This window comes from Perognathus longimembris, chromosome 6, assembly GCF_023159225.1.
Source record: "Perognathus longimembris pacificus isolate PPM17 chromosome 6, ASM2315922v1, whole genome shotgun sequence".
NCBI lineage: Eukaryota > Metazoa > Chordata > Mammalia > Rodentia > Heteromyidae > Perognathus > Perognathus longimembris.
Genome location: NC_063166.1, coordinates 10,924,572 through 10,947,040, shown reverse-complemented (window position 1 = coordinate 10,947,040; position 22,469 = coordinate 10,924,572). Strand labels below are relative to the sequence as shown.

Here is a 22,469-nt window from a genome sequence, read left to right as displayed (position 1 = left end):
AAGGGACAGCTTCTCAGGGCACCTTGTCCCCAGGAACACCAGGTGCTCTGAGAGGCAGGACGGCCTCCCCCTGCGGAGCCCCTGTGCCCAGATGTTTTAGTGTTCATGGTTTGACTTGGGGGGACGGGGGACACCTGTACCATCCTGGCTGTTCCCTGGTCCTCCAGGCCTAGGCCTCTCCTCACCAGAGAGGCTCACTGTGGGCCAAGCAGTGCCACAGTTATGAAAGCCCCCTCCCCACCCCCCCCCCTCCCTCACCCACCACCCACCCCCACTCACCGTTGGAGGCTGTGAAGTCGATGGCCACAGTGAAGTTGATCTGGGTCCTAGAAGGGGGAGGAGAGCCAGGGAGTCACCTGGGGAGGGCAGAGCTGTGGGCAGGGCTGGCCAGAGAGGGCGGAGCCAGACTGAGCTGTCACTCAAGCGTCACTGGCCTCGGTGAAGCCACTCATGCCAGCAGCTCTGAGAAACTGATAGCAGGCCCAGCCACGGCCCTTACTGGGTGGCTCTGACCCTTAGAGGTGGCGGCGTGATGCGAAAAACTAGCGTGGAACTCAGGCCAAGGTGTGCTGGCCAGAGAGCGGTCTCCTAGCCTCTGCTGCTGGCTGGGGCGGGAGCTCCTATGCCTTCAGTCTCTAGGAGAGGAGGAGGGAGCTACAACAGTGCAGGAGCCTGGGCCCTTGAGTGACTGCAAGGACCGGCTCCCACCCAACCCTTGCCGCTCCAGGAATGTGTGTGCACACACTCATGCACGTGCACACACACACAAATGCATACATGCACGCCAATTCCTTAACTGGAGACAGTGTTCCCATGTCCCCAGTTGGCTTAGAAAGGTGTTTGTGGTTGTTGTTTCTGGTGAGTCATGGGGCTTGAACTCAGGATCTGAGTGCTGTCCCTTTTGCTCAAGAGCTCTCGTGCTCTACCATAGCCCCACTTCTGGTTTTCTGGTGGGTCACTGGAGGTGAGTCTCATGGCCTTTCCTGCCCCAGCTGGCTTTGAACAGCGATCCCCACTGAGTAGCTAGGATTACAGGCATGAGCCACTGGCCCCTGGCCTCATCAAGTTTTAAGATTGGTTGAGTCTGAAATCCAGGCAAGATCCACATACTCGTTAGGATTCTCTCTCTCTCTTTTCCCAGAGCTGAGGACTGAACTCAGGGCCTTGCAGTTGCCAAGCAAGCACTCTTCCACTGAGCTAGATTCCCACATTCTCCAGATTTCTCTCTTAATTCTCTCTTTATCTCTTGGCTCCACCAAGTGTTTGTGTCAAGCTCTGAGAACGGTAGGATCCTTGTTAGGTCAATTGACTGTCGTCCTCTGTCAGCAAGAGACAGTGCTTTTCTTTTGCCAGTCCTGGGGCTTGAACTCAGGGCCTGAGCACTGTCCCTGGCTTCTTTTTGCTCAAGGCTAGCACTCTGCCACTTGAGCCACAGCGCCACTTCTGGCCTTTTCTCCATATATGTGGTGCTGAGGAATCGAACCCAGGGCTTTATGCATACGAGGCGAGCACTCTACCACCAGGCCATATTCCCAGCCCAGTGCTTTTGTCTTTTAGAAGAAGGGGGGCGTATAGAGGGGAAGAGCTGAGGGCACTGGTGGGCTGGCTCTCTCAAAAACGAGGTGAGGGGAGAGCATGGCCATACTCCTATCCTAGCTCCCCGCTCTCTGTGTCTGGCAAACCCTGTGGAAGGAAGCAACTGGAAAGCTACTATGGCAACAGGAAAATGAGTCCCTGCTGCCCAGTGAGTCCTGCCTGTGGGCAGAGCGCAGGCGTACCCTGCACCTCCTCTGACCTGGGGGCCCAGATGCCTGTGTTTTCCCTCTGGGATTCCAGAGAGAGGAGAATCCTTAGACGCCTCCATTGGCCTTCTGCCTGCACATGCGCAGTGGGCACTCTGCAGCAGCTGCTCCCCTTGGTCCTCCAGGGAGCGTGGAGAGGGGGCGGGGAGGCTGTCAAGGCGGGGGAGCTGCCCCTTCCAGTGGGGTGCTGCTTTGCCCTGGCCTCTACAGGCTCCTTTCTCCTGAGTCCTGTCCATCTGCAGCAAGCCATGCCCGGGAGCCGCAAAAGGCAGCGCCAGGATTATTAATGACTCAGGAACAAAAGGCAGCCCGTGGTGACAGCCATGGCCCAGAGCGCCACACAGGCAGGTGTAACGCAGAGATAAGGACCTCCCGTTCCCTTCCGTCCCTGGGGGGGGGGGGGCGCCATGCAAATGGGAGGATCAGAGGGACAGGGATGCTTGGAAATAGCCAGGCTGCAGAGAGCACAGCCGGCCTGCTGCTTAATGGGAGCAAGATGGAATGGTTTCAAAGGTGGGCGAGAGCCTGGGCAGGGAGGGGCCTGGGGTGTCAGGAGGCGGGGGAGGCGGGGAGAGCGTGGGGGGAGCAGGGAATGGAGCCATGGGAAAGCGCGGCTTCCCGGGCCAGCGTCTCCCTCTGCCCTGGAGAGCCGGGCAGCCAAGTGCCCTCTTGGCAGGAAGGAGGCTGGGCAGCTGCCATCTGTCTCCTCCCCGGGCAGGTGCGCTGCTCACCTGCCTGCACCTGTGGGTTCTGCGCGGCCCACGCCCTGCCCTGGCACCTGTCCTGGCAGGGAGCAGGCCCGGGAGGCCCTCCTTGGGCGGGCTCCCGCTTCCCGTGAGCGGTCGGTGCGTGGATGGACCTCCTGGCTTTGCTGCCGGGTCTTAGGTGCCAACACCCCCCGCCTCCCCAGCCCCTGGGTCTTCCCACTTCATTGTTTTTATTTTGCTGGTCCTAGGGTTTGAACTCAGCTTGGGCATGCTCTCTGAGCCCATTTTGTACAAGGCTGGTGCTCTACCACTTGAGCCACAGTGCCACTTCTGGCTTTTTCTGTGATTAATTGGAGATGCGAGTCTCAGGGACTTTCCTGCCTGGCTGGCTTTGAACCGCAATCCTCAGATCTCAGCCTCCTGAGTAGCTAGGATGACAGGCGTGAGCCGCCAGCACCCAGCCCCTTCCTACTTCTTAAAATTGAAGGGTGGGCCACCTGCTGGCCTTGAACCCTACTGCCCTACAGGCCCCCTGGCAACTGCGCTGCTCATCCCGGGCGACCACACAGACCCCAGCCCAGAGTCCTGTGTGCGGAGGACCTGGAGTCTAGCCAAGTGTGCTCTGAGCCTCTTCCTCCCCCTCCTCCTCTTCCTCCCCCTCCTCCTCCTCCTCCCCCTCCTCCTCCTCCTCCCCTCCTCTTCCTCCCCCTCCTCCTCCATGGCTCTGTCGTGGAGCCCCCCCCCCGCCCCTTCCCCCTGCCAGGTCTCATCTCTGTGTGGGACCTCACATGAGTCTCCCCAGAATGGGGCTCTCGGCTGGTGGTCTCAGCTCCAGCCCTGCTGGGGTATGCACAACCCACATCAGAGGCTTCCCGGCTGGGGCGGGGCCTGAGCTTGTGTGGGGAGGGGGGGTATCCCACGGCCCTCTCCTCTCAGGCCAAGGACGTGGGGTGGGGAGGGGTCGTCCTCCTCACCCTCCTTTGATGTAGTCCAGGAAGGTGCACTCCGACTCGACAGCGAAGGACAGCAGCGTGACCTGGGGAGCCATGGGGAGCCAGGTCAGCGGGAGCAGAACGCGGGGGGCGGGGCCCTCCCTTGGCACCGCATCAGGATGCCCAGGCCAATCACCCCGGGCCCACATGAGCAGGGGTCTTCCTGCCCAGGCTGACGCCCAGTCCTCAACAAGCTGCTCCCATGTGCCTCTGGCAAGACCGACCTCGGCACACACACACACACACACACACACACACCCCGTCCCGCGTCTCCCCACGCGCTCCCAGCTCTGCCCCGGCCCGAGGTTTTCCCGAGCAGCCCGTCCTGTCCCTGGAGGTGGCTGGCCACCCGGGATCCCTGTCCCGCGCAGAAGTCGCTACTTTCTGTGCTTTGGCGGCTTTGGCTGGAACTACAGGCATCTGTCCCACGGCTTGGCTGAGTGGTTTTCACAGTGAAGACTGAGTGGTGATGGGAATGATTATCAGCCGAGACACCTGAGGCTGCGCTAGCTCTGAGTCATAGAGGTCACAAGGGGAGACAAATCGCAGCCCCTCTCTGGGCCAGAGTTTCATCTAGGCTGGGAAGGCTGGGTGAGACCAGCCTGGCGGGGGGGGGGGGGGTACCAAGCCCAGTGATTGGTTGAGCATGGGTCTTGTGAAGGGTTTTTGCTTCGGCCGGCCTTGAACTGTGATCCTCCTGATCTCAGCCTGAGTAGCCAGGATTCCATGTGTGAGCCAACATGCCCGGGTCCCGATATTCCTAACTCTCACTCTGTTTCTTATCCCTATCCCTTGTTATACTTTTCCACATGCCCCAGGTGTGCGTGCGTGTGCATGTGTGTGTGCGCGCGTGTGTGTGTGTGTGTGTGTGTGTGTGTGTATGCACAGGCAGGCCACCCCAGCCCTCCCCACCCGCCCTTCCACGCATGCCCAGACCCCTGACTCCAGCCTAGCTGAGGGCCCGGCCTCTCCCCCGCTGAAGAACAGAGGCAGCTACGTACGGTTCCAGAATTCACGTACTTCTTTTTTTTCATTTTCTTCTTCGGGTTGATGACCTGTAGGAAAAGCCAGTTACTTTCCCCCTCAGCCACTCAGGGTGGGGACCAGTGCCCAGATGTGACCCCCCCCCCGCCCGGCCACATGTGGGGAGGGAAGACCACGGGGAGGTGTGTGTGTGCACAGGACTTCAGGAGGCTTTGTGGGAGACTGGCATTCGGTTACACAACCAGGGTCCCCGGTTAACCCAGTGTCCCATGATCAAACACCCCGGGACTGTTTATTTAAAGTTCTTTCTCATGCTCCCCCAACACGCCCTCTGCTCCGCACAGCCAAGAAGGCTGGATGTCGCAAAGCAGCGATGCCTGTGCCTGTCTCCTGGGCTGGCCCCGTTGTACCCCCTCCCTCCCTCCCTCCACCCCCCTCCCCTGCTGCTTTCTCCCCTCGGTGCCACCTCCCCTGCCCTTCCTTGGGTCAACTCCTTTCGGAATTTGCCACCCTACTCCTAGCCAGGTGCTGGTGGCTCACACCTGTCTGTCACCCTAGCTGTTCAGGAGGCTGAGACCTGAGGGTCAAAGTTCAAAGCCAGCGGGGACAGAAACGATCAGGAGACTTTTTATCTCCAGTCAACCAGCAAAAAACTAGAAGTGGAGCTGTGGCTGAAGTGGTAGAGCACCCACCTGGAGTGGGAAAAAAGCCAGACAAGAGCGAGCACAAGGCATGGGATTCAAATCCCAGGGCCAACACACACACACACACACACACACACACACACACACACATATGCAGGCATGTGCATGCACGTGCGTGTGTACACACACACACACCCCCCTTTGCTGTTTTCACTTTCAAATCAGACCTGCTGTCAGCTAAAAGCCACACAGTGGCTGCTTCATAGAGACTCAGTGGGGAGGCTCAGTGCCCAACTTTGCAGCCCCCCCGCCCCCCCCAGTGAGACAGTCTGACTGTCACGACCTCCCCCACCCCTCCAGTGCTCGCAGACAGGTGCAGAAGCTCCGCGGTGCAGCAGTGCCCCTAGGGGCCGTCCTGGGACGTGTCCCACTCCACGAGGTCCCCCACCCACAGGGCAGTGCCCCCTAGGGGTGGTCCTGGGAAGGGCCCCGCCCCCGTCCTCCTGCTGGTGTGAGCTGCGTGGGGCTCTGGGGGTCACTGCAGCAAGTGAGACACGGCAGTGTTTGGGGGTGGGTGGCCTTATCAACAAGCACCAGCCGCAGGGGCCCTGGCCTAGTCTGGGGTGGAGATGGGGGGCTTGCTGGAGGGGGAGCACAGACCCTCCCCGGGAGCGGACAGAGGCAATGGGGCGGAGACGCGGGCGGGATGGAGAGGCAGGTGAGGGGCAGGCACGGGGCAGGGCTTGGCATCTCCCAGGGGCCCTGGTGGCGTGCACCGTGTATCTCTGACGAGCCCACATGGCCTGGGCTGGGCTGGGGCAGGGGCCTGCCTGTCACCTGGTCACTGGGCAGGGCAGCGAGCCTCAGGCCAGGCCACGCATCTGTCACGATCTTTCCTCATCCCCGGTGTGAGCCACGGGGGGGGGGGGACGTGGGGGGGGAGAGGGGAGGGGGAGATTTCCATCGGCGTCTGTCCACTGGCCCCGAAGGTCCAGCGGCCACGCTACGGAGGGGCCATGTGCGATCCAGATGGCCCAGCAGGCTTCAAAGAGACATGCGTGTGGCCCGGCCCGAGCGCCACACGCTGAGCACTTGGGTCCCTTGTGGGAGGCTGCGGGGTGAGGGGGTGGAGGGGTGGAGGGGGGGCAAACCCCCTCCAGGGGTGGAGGGAAGCGAGGATGGTCACGGCTGGCTGAGATGAAAAGAGCAGATGTGGGGAAACTGAGGAGGTAGGGGTGGAGTCTGGAGGCGGGCTGGCTCCAGCCCGAGGAGGGGGGCAGTGTGGGAAACTGAGGAGGTAGGGGTGGAGTCTGGAGGTGGAAACTGAGGAGGTAGGGGTGGAGTCTGGAGGCGGGCGTGGCTCCAGCCCGCAGGAGGGGGGGTGGAGTCAGTGTGGGATGCAGGGCTGGGGACAGAGCCTTTTGTTTTGTCAACACTGTGTTTTCAACTCCAGTCCTGGCACTTGCTGGGCCACTGTTCCGCCCCCCCCCCTCCTCTTTGCTTATTTTTCAGATAAGGTCTTGTGTGTTGTTTTCTTCTTCCCTAGGGTAATCCTCCTCCTATCTATGCCTGCTGCATAAGCTGGATGACAGACGTGAGCCACGATGCCCGGCTTGTTCTTTGAGATAGGGTCCCCCCCAACGCAGGACAGGGTCTTTACAGGGAGTATCTCCCCTCTTCTTCAAGGCAGGGGGGCACTCCAGTGGGAAACAAGTCAGAAATGCCCTTTGAGGGCAAATGTGCTATGTGCGGCGCTAGGACACATCATCGGCGAGGCCCCCGGCTTCTATTCTGACTTCTGGAAGGAGTAGTGATTTCAGCAGCCCCCCAGTCTGCTCTGCTACTCCCAACTCAAGATGGAATTCCTTCCTTCCCTCCCTCCCCTCCCTCCCTCCCTCCCTCCCCCCCCTCCCTCCCTCCCTGCCCTGTCCCCATCTTCTTATGGGAAGTGCTCTGTACAGGGCTCTGTCACTAGGGATTTGGAGTCAGGCTGCGTCCGGAACCCTGTGACTTTGGGTAAGCTCTCACCCTTGTCTGAGTCTAGGTCTCCTTGGTTGTAGGGGGGACCACGAGAGCCCCCAGTCCTCATCAAAATGACCCAGAGCCACTCACCAGGAGAACCGCCATGCCCAGGGGCTGGCCTCACCTCATAGATGTTGAACTGGCTCTGCCCGCGCGCCAGCTCCCGGTAGCTGGTCGTGAACTCCCCGATGAAGTCGTGGCTGCAAGGGAAGGTGGTTGCTGAGCTGGGGCCCAGGCTGCGTGGTTTCCATCCACCCCGGCCTCTGGGCCTCTCCCCTGGCTCCTAACTTTGTCTGGGCCTCGACTTAGCAGCCCCGTGCCCCGGCATCGCTCGTGGAGCAAGAGACCCAAGCATCACCTAGCAAGAACAGGGCCCTTTCTACTGCGCTCTTGTCTGATGAAGCCTGCGGGAAAGGTGTTTGGGCAGCACTGCGGGGGTCTGGAGTGAACGCTGGGGGGACTGGGTGGTCAGGAAATCATACTCCATGATCAGGGTGATCGTGGCATTACACAGGAAAAGACCTTCGCCTTTTTACATATCCCCAGTGAAACTGGAAGAGGTAAAAAATGCTATGATGTAATTCACTAAGCCACGTGGGTAAAAAGTATGGTCAAGACCAAACTCCAAAAATTGTCAAATTCAAGCAAGGGGTTTAGGGATATTTCTTAAAACACTCATTTCTTCATTTCTCTTCTGTATATCTAACAATTCCTCCCCGCCCCCCCCCCCCCCGCGCAGTGAAAGCTTTTCTAGCCAGGTGCTGGTGGCTCATGCCTGTCATCCTAGCTACTCAGGAAATTTACATCTGGAAGATCAGGGTTTGAAGCCAGCCTGGACAGGAAAATCGGAGACTCTTATCACTAATCAAACACCAAAATAACTGGAAGGACAGCTGTGGATCAAGTGGTAGAGTGGTATCCTGGAGCCAAAAACGCTCAAGGACAGCACCCACGCCCCAACCCTGAGGACAAGTGGGGGGTGGTGGAGCTTTTCCACTTAAACTTTTTGGTAACAGGAGTCTCACCCTATTGCCAGGTTGACTTTTGACCACTGGGCTCAGCCTCTCCCTGCTACCCAAATTGCTCTTTTTAATGCCTTCAGTGCTAGGGACTAAAACCAGAGCCTCCCATATGCTACCTGCCACTCAGCCATACTTCCAGCCCAGCCCCCCTCCCCTTCCCCCCCCCCCCCCGCACCGTGCTTATCTTGTTTTGTGCTTTTGGCAATGGTGGGGTTTGAACTCATGACATCTCACTTGCTTAGAAACCATTGGAGCCATTCCTCCAGTCCTTCGGCTCTGAGGGATTTGTTTTTTGCCAGTCCTGGGGCTTGAACTCAGGGCCTAAGCACTGTCCCTGGCTTCTTTTTTGCTCAAGGCTAGCACTCTGCCACTTGAGCCACAGCGCCACTTCCGGCTTTTTCTCTGTGTGTGGTACTGAGGAATCGAATCCAGGGCTTCACGCATGCTAGGCGAGCTCTCTACCACCAAGCCACATTCCCAGCCTCTGAGTTTGTTTTATCAGATAGGACTTCAAGCTCTTACTGAGGCTGGTCACGGTCCACAGTCCCTCCAACTTCCACCTCCTAAGCAGCTGGGAGTATAGTCACTCTCCACTAAACAGACAATTAGCCTTATCTCCATGCAGCAAGGCAGCTGGAGATGTTTCCTGCCGTGTCCATTTTTTGTGCGTGCTTGTTTAGTGCAGTAAAAAACTTGTACAAAACAGACCTCCTACTGGCCTTGTGGTTGCCCCGTTGACTTAATTATTTCTCGATAGAACACAGTAGTTCATATGCTGGGGGTGGGGGTGGGAGTCAGCTGCAGAGTGAGGCCCAACGGGTGTCCTTGAACCCTGTGCTATCAGATACTTACATTGCCTACGTGTGCGCATGCGTGCCAACACCTGGCCTTGAACTCAGGGCTTTGTGCTCTTGCTCGAGGCTGGCACTCTACTGCTTGGCTAGCACACTTCCACTGCCAGCTTTGTGCTGCTTAGCTGGAGATAACCGGCTGGCAGGTGTGTCTGCCCAGGACTGGCTTCCAACTGCAATCCTGGCATCTGAAACCTCCTGAATGGCTAGGGTTTCATGAACCCCCAGGACCCAGCCTGCACTGAATGGCACTTGAGGGTAGGAGACCGGGTGGGGCCTGGTGGCTGTCCCCTAGTGCCGTGGAAGAGAATATGCTAGGGGAAGGACACGTGTGCTGGATGGCAGGGTAAGACGAGGCTTATCACGTGTGACGTGGGCGGTGAGGAGAGGAGGGAGGGAGAGGAGGGGACAGGGAGGGGAGGGGAGAGGAGGGGAAGGGAGAGGAGAGGGGGAGAGGGGAGGGGGGAGGAGCCTGAGCTGCCTGAGCTGGGGGTTTCTTGCAGGATGAGCTTGACCTGACTTGGAGCCACGTTCGCAGCGTCTTTGAGCCGAGAGGAGGCGGCCGCCCACATCCACACCTGACTTCCAGGAAGCGGCTATGGCCGCAGGACCTTGGGGTCCCCTAAGGGGCCCCCAGCAGAGCAGGGAGAGGTCGCCGAGCCCGGATGACCCGCTTGGCTCTGGCTGGGCAGAAACGCAGGGGCCTGGCCGGGAGCCTTGTGCGGCCTGCTCCTGTCCTGCCCTGGCCTCTCAGGCCGCCTGGGCTCGGCCCTGCGGCCTGGGGTGCTGGCGATCACTCAGCGCTACCCCTGTCCTTCCAGCAGGTTCCCTAACAGACTGTGGGCCTACAAGGCCCGGCCCGGGCCTCCCCCGCGCGTGTACGGGACGGAACGTGGCCTGGACGCTCGCTCAGCACCTACTAGTATTTGTAACATACTTCCATAGGCCCCGAGTCCACGAACATGGGCACTGTGGGCCCCGGCCCGCCGCTGGGCAGCTACCGGGGAGAGGGGGACGGAGGAAAGCTGCCCCCTCCCCACGCACCTGCCGACCGCTTACCTGCCGTCTCGATCCCAGTCGTACACCTCCACCTTGATGGTCCTGGAAGACAGAGACATGGGTGGGCTGGGTGAGCCCTGCCCCTGGGGGGGCGGGGAGGGACTGGGGACAGGGCCTCCCCTGCTCCTGGACCAGAAAGGACGCCGGGCTCCCCCCGGCTTCTCAGCCTCGGTGGCCCCAGAGCTATAGGGGCTTCCCAAAAGGTCGAGGATGCCTGCAAAGCAGCCTCACCGCGGCTCCTGTCCATTCTAGAGAAGCCTCGGCCCAGGGGAGGAGACACTGCGCGCTCCCGCGGGGGGCCCACGCTCTGAGCCCATGGCCGCATCTCCGGCCTAGGCAGGATGGCTTCCGCGGTGACAAGACTGCCAGAAGGAGCCTGGGAGAGGCAGCCCTAGGCCTCCGTGTGTCAAGGAAGGGCCCCCCCCAGGCGCTGACGCCCCATAGCCTGCGGTGATTTCCCATCCCAAGACTGGCTCCAGAGTGAGGGTGTAATTATCTTCACATTTGAGCCCGGCTGCTTTAATTAGTTTGTTTTGACTCCTATGCTTGGGGCTGGGCTCGGAGAACCAGTTTTATTTTTAGCCACGTTCCCATGGCAACCGCTAGTGGTCCAGAGGTGGGAGGAAGGAGGTTAACCCTTGGTGCCAGCTGCTCTGCCCTGGGGGATGCCTGGGGGCTCGGGAGCTGCCAGGAGCCCTGGGGAGGGCCTGGGGAGGCGGGAGAGGGCTGGGAAGTTGGGGTGTCCAGCCTCCCGCTCCAAGTGGGGTGTGCCAGGCAGCTTTAATTAGCTCACAGATCCCAACCATGGCGGTCTGTCTTCAGCCTGCCAGGCGTTGGTCCTGGGGTTCTGTGGTCTCCCATTAGGAGGCGCTGTTTCCCTTCAGATGAGTGACACGGGTGGGGTAAGAGCAGGGTATGGAGTCACAGCGTGAGGTAGAAACTTCCAGAACGGAGGAATGCCAGGAAGGTTGTAACACAGATGTGCAAGCTCACTATTTACAGGAATCTTTAAATTATTTTCAAATGAATGATTATCAATAGCACACACACATGAGCAAGTGTATGCACACATGTGTGTACATGCATAGTGCACATACACACACTCTTCTATGCCCCTAACATGGGCTAGAAGAGTGGCAGGAGGCCCCGATGTGGTGTCAGATGGTTCTAGGCTTGGAAGAGAAGCCCCAACTGTAGAACCTGTCACTCAGTCTCCCTGACCCACAAGCCCTTGTGTGGTTTTTGTTGTTTGCTTTGGTTTTTGTGCAAGTCCTGGGCTCGATCTCTGGGCCTGGGCACTGTCCCTGGACTTCTCTTTCTGCTCAAGGCTAGCACTCTACCACTTGAACTACAGAGCCACTTCTGGCTCTTTTTTTTTTTTTTTTTTTTTTTTTTTTGCCAGTCCTGGGGCTTAGACTCAGGGCTTGAGCACTGTCCTTGGGCTTCTTTTTACTCTGCCACTTGAGCCACAGCCACTTCTGTATATGTTTTCTATCTATGTGGTGCTGGGGAATCGATCCCAGGGCTTCATGTACACGAGGCAAGCACTCTTGCCACTAGGCCGTATTCCCAGCCCCACTTCTGGCTCTTTTTTGTGATCGATTGGAGATAAAAGTCTCATGGCCTTTCCGGCCCTGGCTGGCTTGGAACCGCGCCCCTCAGATCTCAGCCTCTTGAGTAGCTGGGATTACAGGTTGAGCCACCATTGCCTCACCAAGCCCTAGTTTTAAAGAGTAATTTTCATGACATCTACGTAAGTCAGGAGACTTGAACCGGGTTCCTGGGGTCTATGATTTCTGGTTCCCTATAGGCCAAGGCCAACAGTGTGTCTTCAGTGGCATCTGATCCTGGGTATCGGCCAGGAACTGGGCCCTGTGTGTCCCACAGTGAAAATAACAGCCTCTGTACCCTCGTTTTCAGATGATGGCACTGAGCCCAAAGGGCTCAGAGACGTGCCCAGGTGATGTGGGAGGCGGGACAAGATCTGGTCCCTGCCTCCCACTCCTTCCTCAGAGCCCCCAGGTGACCACAGGGGACAGTAAGAGGCTCAGAAGCTGCGGGAGACAATGCCAGCCATAAATCAGTGCGGAAACTGTTTTCAACGCCACAGTCAGAAGACCTGGTTTAATTGGTCAGACAAGAGTCTGGAAAGTTCTGGAGTCATCCATCCCCTGTCTGGGTCCTGAGATCTGCACTTCTCCTCCGCAGACTGGAGCCCTGGGTTTCGAACCTGGCTGCACGCTGGACCTGCTTAGCACCTTTGGAGCCCCCACCAGCCCCTGACCTCTGAGCACGGCACCTCAGAGTCCCTCCACGAGGCTCCTGTGGGGGGACAGCGACCCCGATGCCCTGCTTAGGGCCTCCTAATGCAGGAGAAAGCCGGGCCAGGCAGCACCAAGCGACAAGCATGGCCCGGGATGAACACAGATGTCAGCCAGGTCGCAGTCATTTGTTCCGGGCCACGGCGAAGGGGACGAGGTGCGCTGCTGGTTCCCTGCAGGGAGAGGCTGGCCGGGCTGGGAGAGGGGACTAGAAGCCCGGCTGGACCTCCTCATCCCTCATAGTCCCCGTATCAAACTCTTGCCTCTTAGTGGCCCGAAGGTGAGCCCGCGCTCAGGCCCCGCCCACTGAAAGCCAGCTCTCAGGACCCGCCCCCTAAAAGCCAGCCCTCAGGCCCCGCCCCTTGCCTTTCCCTGTCCCAAGAAGATGGGGGGTTCTGAGGCCCCTTCTCTAGGGAAACAGGGTTGTGGGGGGTGAGCTGGGCCCCACCCAGCGCAGCAGCTGTCCCAGGACCTCCAACTCCTTCTTCCTAGAAGATTCCAGCTGGCTACCTCCTGTCCCCTGCCTGGGATCCCTTCTGGCTCCCCATGTCCAGCCAGCCAGCCTCCCCGAAACCCTCTCTACCTTCCAGTTCCCCACAGCCTCTGTTAGACCCCAGCCTCTTCCCACCTCCTCTCATTTTGCACAGATTATAGCCACTCGAAAGACGCGTGTATGGCCAGGTGCTGGTGGTTCACACCTGTAATCCTGGCCCTTCAGGAGGCTGAGATGTAGAGGAGCACAGCTGGAGGCCGGGCTAAGGTAGCAAACTTTGCTAAACTCCACCTCCCAAATAAACAGCAAGTGATAGAGCACCAGCCTAGCAAGCATGAGGTCCTAAGTTCAAACCCTAATCCTGTAACTACTACTGCTGCTACAAAAGAGGAGGAGGGGGAGGAAGGGGAGAAGGAGGAGCAGGAGGAGGAGGAGGGGGGAGGAGGGGGAAGAGGAGGAGAAGTAATGAAATATGCATGCATGTTTGAGCTCCTGGCCGTGTGGTCAGAGCAGAGGCTCCCTGAAGACAGAAACCCAGCTCCCAGAGGCAACACTAGGTGCTGGGTGATCATGTGAAGAATATGGCCTAGCGGCAAGAGTGCTTGCCTTGTATATATGAAGCCATGGGTTCAATTCCCCAGCACCACATATATGGAAAACGGCCAGAGGGGGCGCTGTGGTTCAAGTGGCAGAGTGCTAGCCTTGAGCAAGAAGAGGCCAGGGACAGTGCTCAGGTCCTGAGTCCAAGCCCCAGGACTGGCAAAAAAAAAAAAAAAAAGAAAAGAAACAATCTACCATCACACACACACACACACACACACACACACACACACGCACGCACGCACGCACGCACGGCGTAGCCACAGTACACAGTCCAGGGTGGCCCCAGGGTGGCGGTCTGGATGTCCCAGGCTTCCCGTGCAGGTGGCCAGCGGAGGCCCAGCTTTATCAAGGCCCTGGGCCCACCCGGCCACTGCCATCATGAGGAACCCAGAGGGCTCCTGCGATGTCCCCCAGGGGCCCCGCGCCGTGGCCCCCACCTCTGCCTTCCCGCATGGTAATGACTCATCCGTGTGATTAGCGCGTGTGTGCTGCCTCCCCCACTGCACAGAGCGAAGCCCGCGGGGCTGGGGGAAAGGTAAAGATCACCCTGGGCAACGCTAGAGCGCTAGCCTGGAGCCGAAAAGCCACGGGAGCAGCAGCTACTCAGGAGCCCAGGCAGCCCTGTCCCACGGGGCGGGGGGGGGGGAGGACGGTGGGGGGCGGAGGAGGAGCTGAGTGGGGAGATATCAGGGAGGCGGGCACGTTGGCTAGGGTTCCCCAGACACCCCCCACCCCGGGCATGGGGACAGAGGTGCGCCCCGCCTCTCACCGGTCGTAGTCCCCGTTGCACAGGGCTCTCACGGGGATGGAGAAGGTTTGCCACACCGGGTTCAAGGTGTTCTTCATGACCTCCGTCTTGTGGCAAATGGTGAACCTGGTGAAGAGGGGAGAAGCTCCTGTAGCTGTTGGGGTCCTCGTGGTGTGCCCGTCATCTCCACGCCCCACTCCCTGCTGGGTTTGTTCTCCCCATCTTCCCGCCTCAGCCTCTCAGTACCTCCAGCTGGGCGGCACCTCCAGGAAGCCTGCCCTGACCCCCCCTCCCCATGTAGCACTAAGCACCCCTCCCCCCGCAGCTCCTCCTCCGCTGTCCCTTCCCCCCACTTCACTTCTGAACACCGAACACTTTGACATGACCTGTTTTATTTTCCCTTCTTTATTCTGTTTCTGATCTGTCACTAACCTTTTTTTTTTATTTCGTCAGTTGTGGGGCTTGAACTCAGGGCCTGTGGGTGCTGTCCCTGAGTTCTTTTACTCAAGGGCCGTGTTCTATCTATTTGAGCCACAGTGCCATTTCTGGTAGCTAATTAGAACTAAGAACGTTATGAAGCTGGGTGCTGGTGGCTCACACCTGTCATCCTAGCCACTCAGGAGGCTGAGATCTGAGAATCACAGTTCAAAGCCAACCTGAGAAGGAAAGTCCGTGAGACTCTTATCTCCAAGTAACTACCAGAAAGTTGGAAGTGGTGTTGTGGCTCAAAGTGGCTGAGTGCTAGCCCTTGAGCAAGAGGCCTCAGAGACAGTGCCCAGGTACTGAGTTCAAGCCCCACACCCTACCAAAAAAAAAAAAAAAAAAGAATGTCACAGACTTACTTGCCCAGGCTGGCTTCGAACCCTGACCATCAGATCTCAGCCTCTTGAGTGGCCAAGATTACAGGTGTGAGCCACCAGCACCTGACTGTCACTAACATTTAATCTCCATTTAAATAAGGAATTTTTTTCCTGCTTACCTTTCTTTGTTTTGTTTTTGCCAGTCCTGGGGCTTGAACTCAGGGCCTGAGCGCTGTCCCTGAGCTTTTTGCTCAAGGCTAGCACTCTACCACTTGAGCCACAGCACCATGTGCAGCTTTTTCTGTGTATGTGGTGCTGAGGAATCGAACCCAGGCCTTAACGCATGCTAGGCTAGCACTCCACCAGTCGCTTACCTTTCGTTTCTTCTTCTTTTTTTTTTTTTTTTTGGCCAGTCCTGGGCCTTGGACTCAGGGCCTGAGCACTGTCCCTGGCTTCTTCCCACTCAAGGCTAGCACTCTGCCACTTGAGCCACATCGCCGCTTCTGGCCGTTTTCTGTATATGTGGTGCTGGGGAATCGAACCTAGGGCCTCGTGTATCCGAGGCAGGCACTCTTGCCACTAGGCTATATCCCCAGCCCTTCTTCTTTTTCTTTTATGGCGGTTTTGATCTCAGAGCTTTGTATCGCTAGGCAGGCTCTCTACGACTTGAGACATACCCTTCGGTCTTTTTGGCTTCAGTTATTTTCCTAACAGGGTCTTCCATTTATGCCTAGCTGGCGTGGGCTTGAATCTTCCTATTTACCCTTCCCACGAGACTCTCTACCTCTACTTCCCTGCAGCCGGGATTACAGGCATGAACCACTGCGCCATGTCTCGTTTTGTCCTTCCTGATCACCTGCATATCCCTAGGGCTGAGAATGAAGTCTGACATTTAGAATGCATTCCGTCATTTATTATTATTATTTTTTTAAATGAAGGCCCCAACTGCTTAGTCGACTGCAGTCGAGAACACCAAAGTCCCTGACTTGGACGACCGCTTAGTCAGGGTCTTCAGTGCAAATCTGCGCACCTGCTCCGCAAACCAGAGGTACAGGAGTGGCCCTGGCCCGGGCCGGCTGCCCCCTCCCCATGCCGTGGCCGGCGCCCCGTGGCCGGCCGCGGGGAGGGGAGCTTTGCCAGCTCCGCCCCGGCAGACGCCAGGTTGGAAAGGTCTCCCGTGAGCGCCGGGCCCCACCCGAGCCCACACAGCCCGCGCCATGTCTTCTCTGGCAATTTGCAAGTCAAAATGTCATTCTTGTCACTGTGGCTTCTCCTCTCTCCCCCGCTCCTCACCCACCCGCGGGAGTGGAGCTGTGTGTGGGAGACAGACCTCTCTCTCTCTCTGCTGCACACCCGCGGTGGGGCAGGCCGGTGGGGGGCAGGAGGGGCGGGTGCCTACGGCTGGGCAGGGGCGGCAGAGGCTGGGGGACCGGTGACAAGGAAGAATGATTGGGGGGGGGGAGGATCACGCTATGCATGAGTCACGTGGAGCTGTCACTCAGGCGGGGGAGGGGGGCTCCTCAGTCTCTCCATCCTTGAAACCTGAGAGGGTCTCCCAAGCCCCCCAGCCCGGTTCCTCCCTCCACGCTCCTGGCTGAGTCGTTGACGTCGGGGAGCGTGCCTGGGTCTCTTGTCTAAAGCCATGGTCAAGCCTGCTGCCCTCCGGGGCTGCCCCTGCTGCCCTCCCGGCCCTCCCAGGTCCCCGTGCTCAGCTTGCCTCCCATGGGGCATGGACCGTCACAGTGAGTCCCCTCGGGAACCATACCCCCCCCCCCAGCAGGAACCCGGTGGCCCATGCCGCCCCGGTGGCTTGCTCTCGGGAAGGAAGCCTTTGATCTGCTTTGTTGTTGTTTTGGAGACAGGGTCTCTCACGTGTAGCCCAGGCTGGCCTCTAAGTATCAATCCTCTTGCCTCGACCTCCCTCCCAGGTGCTGGGGTGACAGGCGTGCACTACCACGCCTGCGGCCTGGGTTCTAAAGGCACCGCAGACCATCCCCACTGCACCCCACAACTGTCTGTCCATGGTGGGGCGACGGGGGTGGGGGGTGGGGGGAGGGTGTGCCCAAGATAGCAGCCACCAGCTCGGCTTAGGTGAAACTTGCCTCCAAATAAGTTCCCTCCTGGACCTGGGAGACCCGCAATCCGCTCCCCAGCGGCACTGCAGGGCTACAGCCTGTGTCCCCGCCCGCACCCCGAGTCCCCACGCAGCCTGTGTCCCCGCACCCCGAGTCTCCACGCAGCCTGCGTCCCCCCACACACCCCACCCATCGCCACGCGGGCTTCCCGCCCTGCCCCCACCCCTTCCACCCATGGCCCGCCGTGCCAGCCCGGGCCCCACCCTGCACCCCCTCCCCCACCAGCTCTGCCTCAAGTGGGGGGCTCTGTGCCCCCTGCAGCCCAATCCACAGGAATTATTTAAAGAAGCCCCTGGAGTCTCCTGGAGACAAAGAATTCCTTTGTCATGCAAATGCGCGCACCTCACTTCCCCACGCGGAGTTGAGGTTTCAAAATCAGTTTTTCCTGGAACGGAAGCGTGCCCCCTTCCTCTGCTGCGCCCCTCCCGGCACACATGTGTGCACACACACACACCCCAGGCAGGCAGGCATTCTCACACACATGTGCACACACACCTGCACGCACACACGCAGGCCCTCACGTACATGCACACGCTTGGATATGTTCTCACACATCACAAGTGCTCACAGATACGCTCACGCACATGCACGCTCCCCCCACACGCACATTCTCACACACATGTGCACACACTCAGGATTTCAGGGTTCCCCAAGGTGCCTGCCCTGAGCCCGCTCTTTGCCCGCTCTTTGCACTCACTTCCTCCTTCCTGCTCCCCCCCCCCGTCCCCCCTCGCTGTGGACCTATTATCTTCCCTTCTAGCAGTTTCCATTTAACTGCCCCCCCTCCAGCTCTTCCTCCCCCAGGATCCCAGCAGCCCCCCAGGGCCACCTCCCTCGTCCGAGGAGGCTTCATTTTGTGGCTGAGAAGACCGGCCCAGAGAGGAAGGAGGAGGAGGGGCTGCAGAGACTCTGGGGTTCTGGAGGAGCCCTGGTAGAGTTGGGGGAGCCTGCGTGCAGTGGGGGGCATCCTCACAGGAGGTGTCCCAGGGAGGCGGAGGCTGGCTTGTATGGAACATGAGCAAGCCGGCTGGCGCCAGCGGCTCACGCCTGTCCTCCTAGCCACTCACGAGGCTGAGGTCTGAGGACTGAGGTTCGAAGCCAACCTAGGCAGGAAAGCCCAAGAGACTCTCATCCCCCAGGAACCAGCCCAGAAAGCTGGAAATGGAGCTGTGTGTGGTGTACCCAGCAGCCAGCACTGCTGCCAAGCACCAAGCCCCCAGCACTGAGATCCTCGAAGGCACAGACCCCATCTGCGTGTCAGGGCGGTGGCTCTGCAGAGCAGAGGGGCCCCAGCCTGCACCTGGCGCACGCGCGCACACGCGCCCAGGCCACGCGTCCTGGCCCCACGCACTGCATTGTGGGGGGAACTCACGTGCCGTCCTCGTTGCTCCGGTAGAACACCAGGAAGGGGTCGGACTTGCCGAAGAAGTCTTTCTTGTCCAGCTTGTTGGCGCAGAACTGCATGGTGACCACGTCCTGGGGGAGGGAGGGCAGGCAGGGCGGGTCAGGCGGGAGAGGCCCAAGTGTGGGGGGGATGGGGGGCACAGGGGGATCTCAATCCCGGCTCTGCCCACTTGTAGCTGCCGAGCCTCAGTTTCCCCTCTCTGACACGGGGTGGGGGGATGGAGAGGTGCTTCGCCATCCTGCTGACAGCTCACAGGGGTGTGACCGCAGCCGACCACTCTGCACCCCCCCCCCCCCGTTGGTCCTGTCCCACTCCCACAATGCACTGCGGCGACCTGGCCTGTAAGCCCCTGGGGCCGGATGGGGCCCAGCCAGCCGCCCCGGCCTGCAGCTCCCCAGTAGCCTCTCCAAGGCCGCCCCTGCACCCCGACGGCCCCTTCTCTCTCTTGAGAGCTGTGTCTCGGGGAGCAGACAGGGACAGAGAGGAGAGGGCACCTCAGCACGCAGCCGCCTGAGCAGCGGGTGTGGTGGCATGAGGCTTAGGAGCCTGGTTGCTGGGGTCAGGCTGTGTGACCCAGGGCAAGGTACTCACCCACTCTGTGCTCAGTGTTCTCATGGGCTTGCGAGGCTGTCATGGGGGCAGCTCTGTACGTGTGCTAATCACACGCTGCTGTCCCTGGATGTGTGTGGGGCCTGTCTCTGACACACACACACACACACACACACACACACACACACACACGGACAAGCACGAGCGTCCCTCCTAGCTAGCGATCACTCCACCACTCAACAAACCCGCTGGCTCTTCCGGCCCCCGTGCCTCGGTGGGGGGAGACAAGGAGCAAACCGCAGCGCCCCAGACACCAGCCGGGCTTTCTGTCTGCTGCTGTGTTTCTCCAGGACTAGAATCTGAACCGAAGGCCTTCATCCTCGCGCGGCTTTCTTGCTCGAGGTTGGCACCCTACCCCATGAGTCACGCCTCCAGTCCTGCTTTTTGCTGGTTATTCTGGAGACAGAGTCTCGTGGGCTGACCTCTCACGACGATCATCCAGATCTCAGCCTCCTGAGTAGCTAGGGCAACAGGCGTACGCCCCCCGCCCCCCTATGGCTTCCCTGGTTCTTTGGAGTTGCTGAGTTCCGGGGGACTCTGGGCTTGCATTGGAAGGGAGGGACTCTGAGTGCAGGGGACCCCAGAACAGCAGTCCCTGCCTTGGGGGACTCTGAGCTGCCGGCAAGGGGGGGGGTCTCTCCTCCTGATCTACCCAGGAGGAGACAACCCAGTGGAGCCTCAGGACCCTGGAGCCTCCAGAACAATCCAGAGCTCGAGGTATGAGACGGGGGCGGGCAGGCTGCTGGTGGCTCATACTGGAATCCCAGCTCCTCAGGAGGCTGAGATGTGAGGATCGCAGTTCAAAGCCAGCCCGGGCAGGAAAGTCTGAGGAGCTCTTATCTCCAGTTAACCACCTGAAAACCTGAAGTGGCGCTGGTGGCTCAAAGTGGTAGAGCACCAGCCTTGAGCAAAAGAGCTCAGGGGCAGCGCCCAGGCCCTGAGTTCAAGCCCCACGACGGACAAAAGACGAGGGTGGCTTAGGGAGCACCCAGGAGACCCCGCTCACAGACTCCGGCCTTCAAGCTGCAGTCAGCACGTGAAGAGGCACTCTACTTTGCCCATTTTATGGAGGGCAGATGGAAAGGGAGCTCTTAGCCTTTATTTATTCCTACTGTTGTTGTTATGACAGTGCTGGGATTGGAATTCAGGGCCTTACCATTGTCAAGTGAGCACATTGGAGGTCCTTTTGCTTTTTGTTCCTTTTCTCGCATAGCAGCTTTTGCCTGGGTCAGCCTTGAGCCCGTGTGGGGGTACACACGTCCCCTGTGACCCCCCCCAGCTACCTGATAGGCTGCTGTCATAAGCCCCCGGGCTGAGGAGCTCTGCAGGCCCAGGCTGTGCTCTGGGCCGCACCTCCTCACCCCCCTTTTTATGCGTCTGTCCCGGGGCCTGAACTCAGGGCCTGGGCACCATCCCTGAGCTTTTGCTCAAGGCTAGTGCTCTACCACTTGAGCCACAACTCCTCTTCTGTCTTTTCTGCTGGTTCAGTGGAGCAGCCCTCCCTTAAATGTCCCCGGCCGCTGGCCTGTTGGTAATTCTCCGAATGCCACTGGCACCAAACCCTAGACTGCTTGGTTTCAAAGGCCTTGAGCCAGCACCAGATAAGCAAGCACGCTGGGGGAGGGGGAGGCCCTGAGTTCAAACCCTGGGTCACACGCTACACGGCTACCAGGACGGCCAGGGGCCTAAAACCAGTCTGACTTCAAAGGTGGACGTGCTGAGATTGCAGATGATGGCCGCACCGCATCAAGACTTGTTTAATCACGTTCTATAACCTCGGCTGGAGAAGTGGGAAATCCATTCTGAAAGTACTCTGTGCCAACCGACTCAAATTACAGAAAAATGCCGGCCGCTGGCGGCTCACGCCCATCATCCTAGCTACCCAGGAGGCTGAGCTCTGAGGATCGCAGTTCAAAGCCAGCCTAGGGCAGGAACATCTGTGAGGCTCTGATCTCCAGTGAACCATCAGAAAACCAGAGATGGCGCTGTGGCTCAAAGTGGTAGGGTGCTAGCCTTGAGAACAAAAGCTCAGGAACGACGCCCAGGCCTGAGTTCAAGCTCAGGAACGGTGCCCAGGCCTGAGTTCCAGCCCCGGGACACACACACACACACACACACACACACACACACACACACACACACAGCCATCTGAGCAAGCTCACAGCACCCAAATGTGGGTACTGAGTGGGAAGCCAAGGAGCGGTGAGGAAAGGGCCCAGAGCACAGCAGGTAGCCGATTAACAAAGCAACTGTATGTGGGGGGTGTCTGAGGGTTCAAGGTCAGGCTTGGTTTCTGCAGGAACAGCTTGATTGGAGGAGTGTGTGAAACTGGGGGTCTCTGAGGCTGGGGGAGTCTCGGGCTGGGGAGGCTGTGAGGACGAGGGGTGGGGAGTCTCTGAGGATGGGGTATCTCTGAGGTTAAAGGGTAGGGGGTCTCTGAGGGTGGGGAGTCTCTGAGGTTGGGGCTGGGGGTCTCTGAGGTTGGGGGAATTTCAGGCTGGGGAGGCTCTGAGGATGGGGGGTGGGAGGGTCTCTGAGGCTGGGGGGCTCTGAGGTTGGGGGATGGGGGGTCTCTGAGGATGGGGTCTCTGGGGCTGGGGGGTGGGGGGGTCTCTGAGGCTGGGGGTCTCTGAGGTTGGGGTCTCTGGGGCTGGGAGTCCTCTCTGGGGCTGGGGGTCTCTGAGGCTGGGGGGTGGGGGGGTCTCTGAGGCTGGGGGGCTCTGAGGTTGGGGGATGGGGGGGTCTCTGAGGCTGGGGGTCTCTGAGGTTGGGGTCTCTGGGGCTGGGAGTCCTCTCTGGGGCTGGGGGTCTCTGAGGCTGGGGGGCTCTGAGGTTGGGGTCTCTGGGGCTGGGAGTCCTCTCTGGGGCGGGGGGTCTCTGAGGTTGGGGATCTCTGAGGATGGGGAGGCTCTGAGGCTGGGCGGGGGTGCTCTGTGAGCACAGAGACTCTGTTCTCGCCTGGCATCTTGGGAGCTGGTCCCGAGAGGATGGAGCAGCCTCTGCAGTGTATAATTTCCTGCAATCTCTGCCTTTCACCCTATCTTTTTAAAAAACATATTAAGTTCTTCTAAAACAGCAGGATTGCTTCAATTTACGTCTCTCCGCATGCTAATTGAGCTGCCGGGGAGAACGCTGCAAACAGCCTTTCCCTCTCCTCTCCAGCCGCCAGCGCCTGGGCTCCCTGGCGTCCCAGCCCCCTACCCCGGCCTGGGGTCGGCTCTGGAGGTCAGAGGTCAGGGGTCAGGGCGTTCTGAGCCCTTGGAGCCCCACGC

The 22,469-nt window shown here is 59.4% G+C and overlaps 1 protein-coding gene across 3 annotated transcripts in view; it reads right to left on the bottom strand.

Annotated features, from left to right (window-relative positions):
• Cpne5 (copine 5) overlaps positions 1–22,469 on the bottom strand; it is a 65,746-nt gene that overhangs the window by 4,966 nt on the left and 38,311 nt on the right. For all 3 annotated transcript variants that reach the window (XM_048347851.1, XM_048347850.1, XM_048347852.1), the window contains 7 exons: positions 18,556–18,659; positions 14,270–14,374; positions 10,084–10,125; positions 7,276–7,351; positions 4,503–4,556; positions 3,484–3,545; positions 280–326 (listed from right to left, as the gene is read on the bottom strand). In XM_048347851.1, the coding sequence (XP_048203808.1) occupies positions 280–326; positions 3,484–3,545; positions 4,503–4,556; positions 7,276–7,351; positions 10,084–10,125; positions 14,270–14,374; positions 18,556–18,659 (490 nt within the window). The remainder of the gene's footprint in view (positions 1–279; positions 327–3,483; positions 3,546–4,502; positions 4,557–7,275; positions 7,352–10,083; positions 10,126–14,269; positions 14,375–18,555; positions 18,660–22,469) is intronic.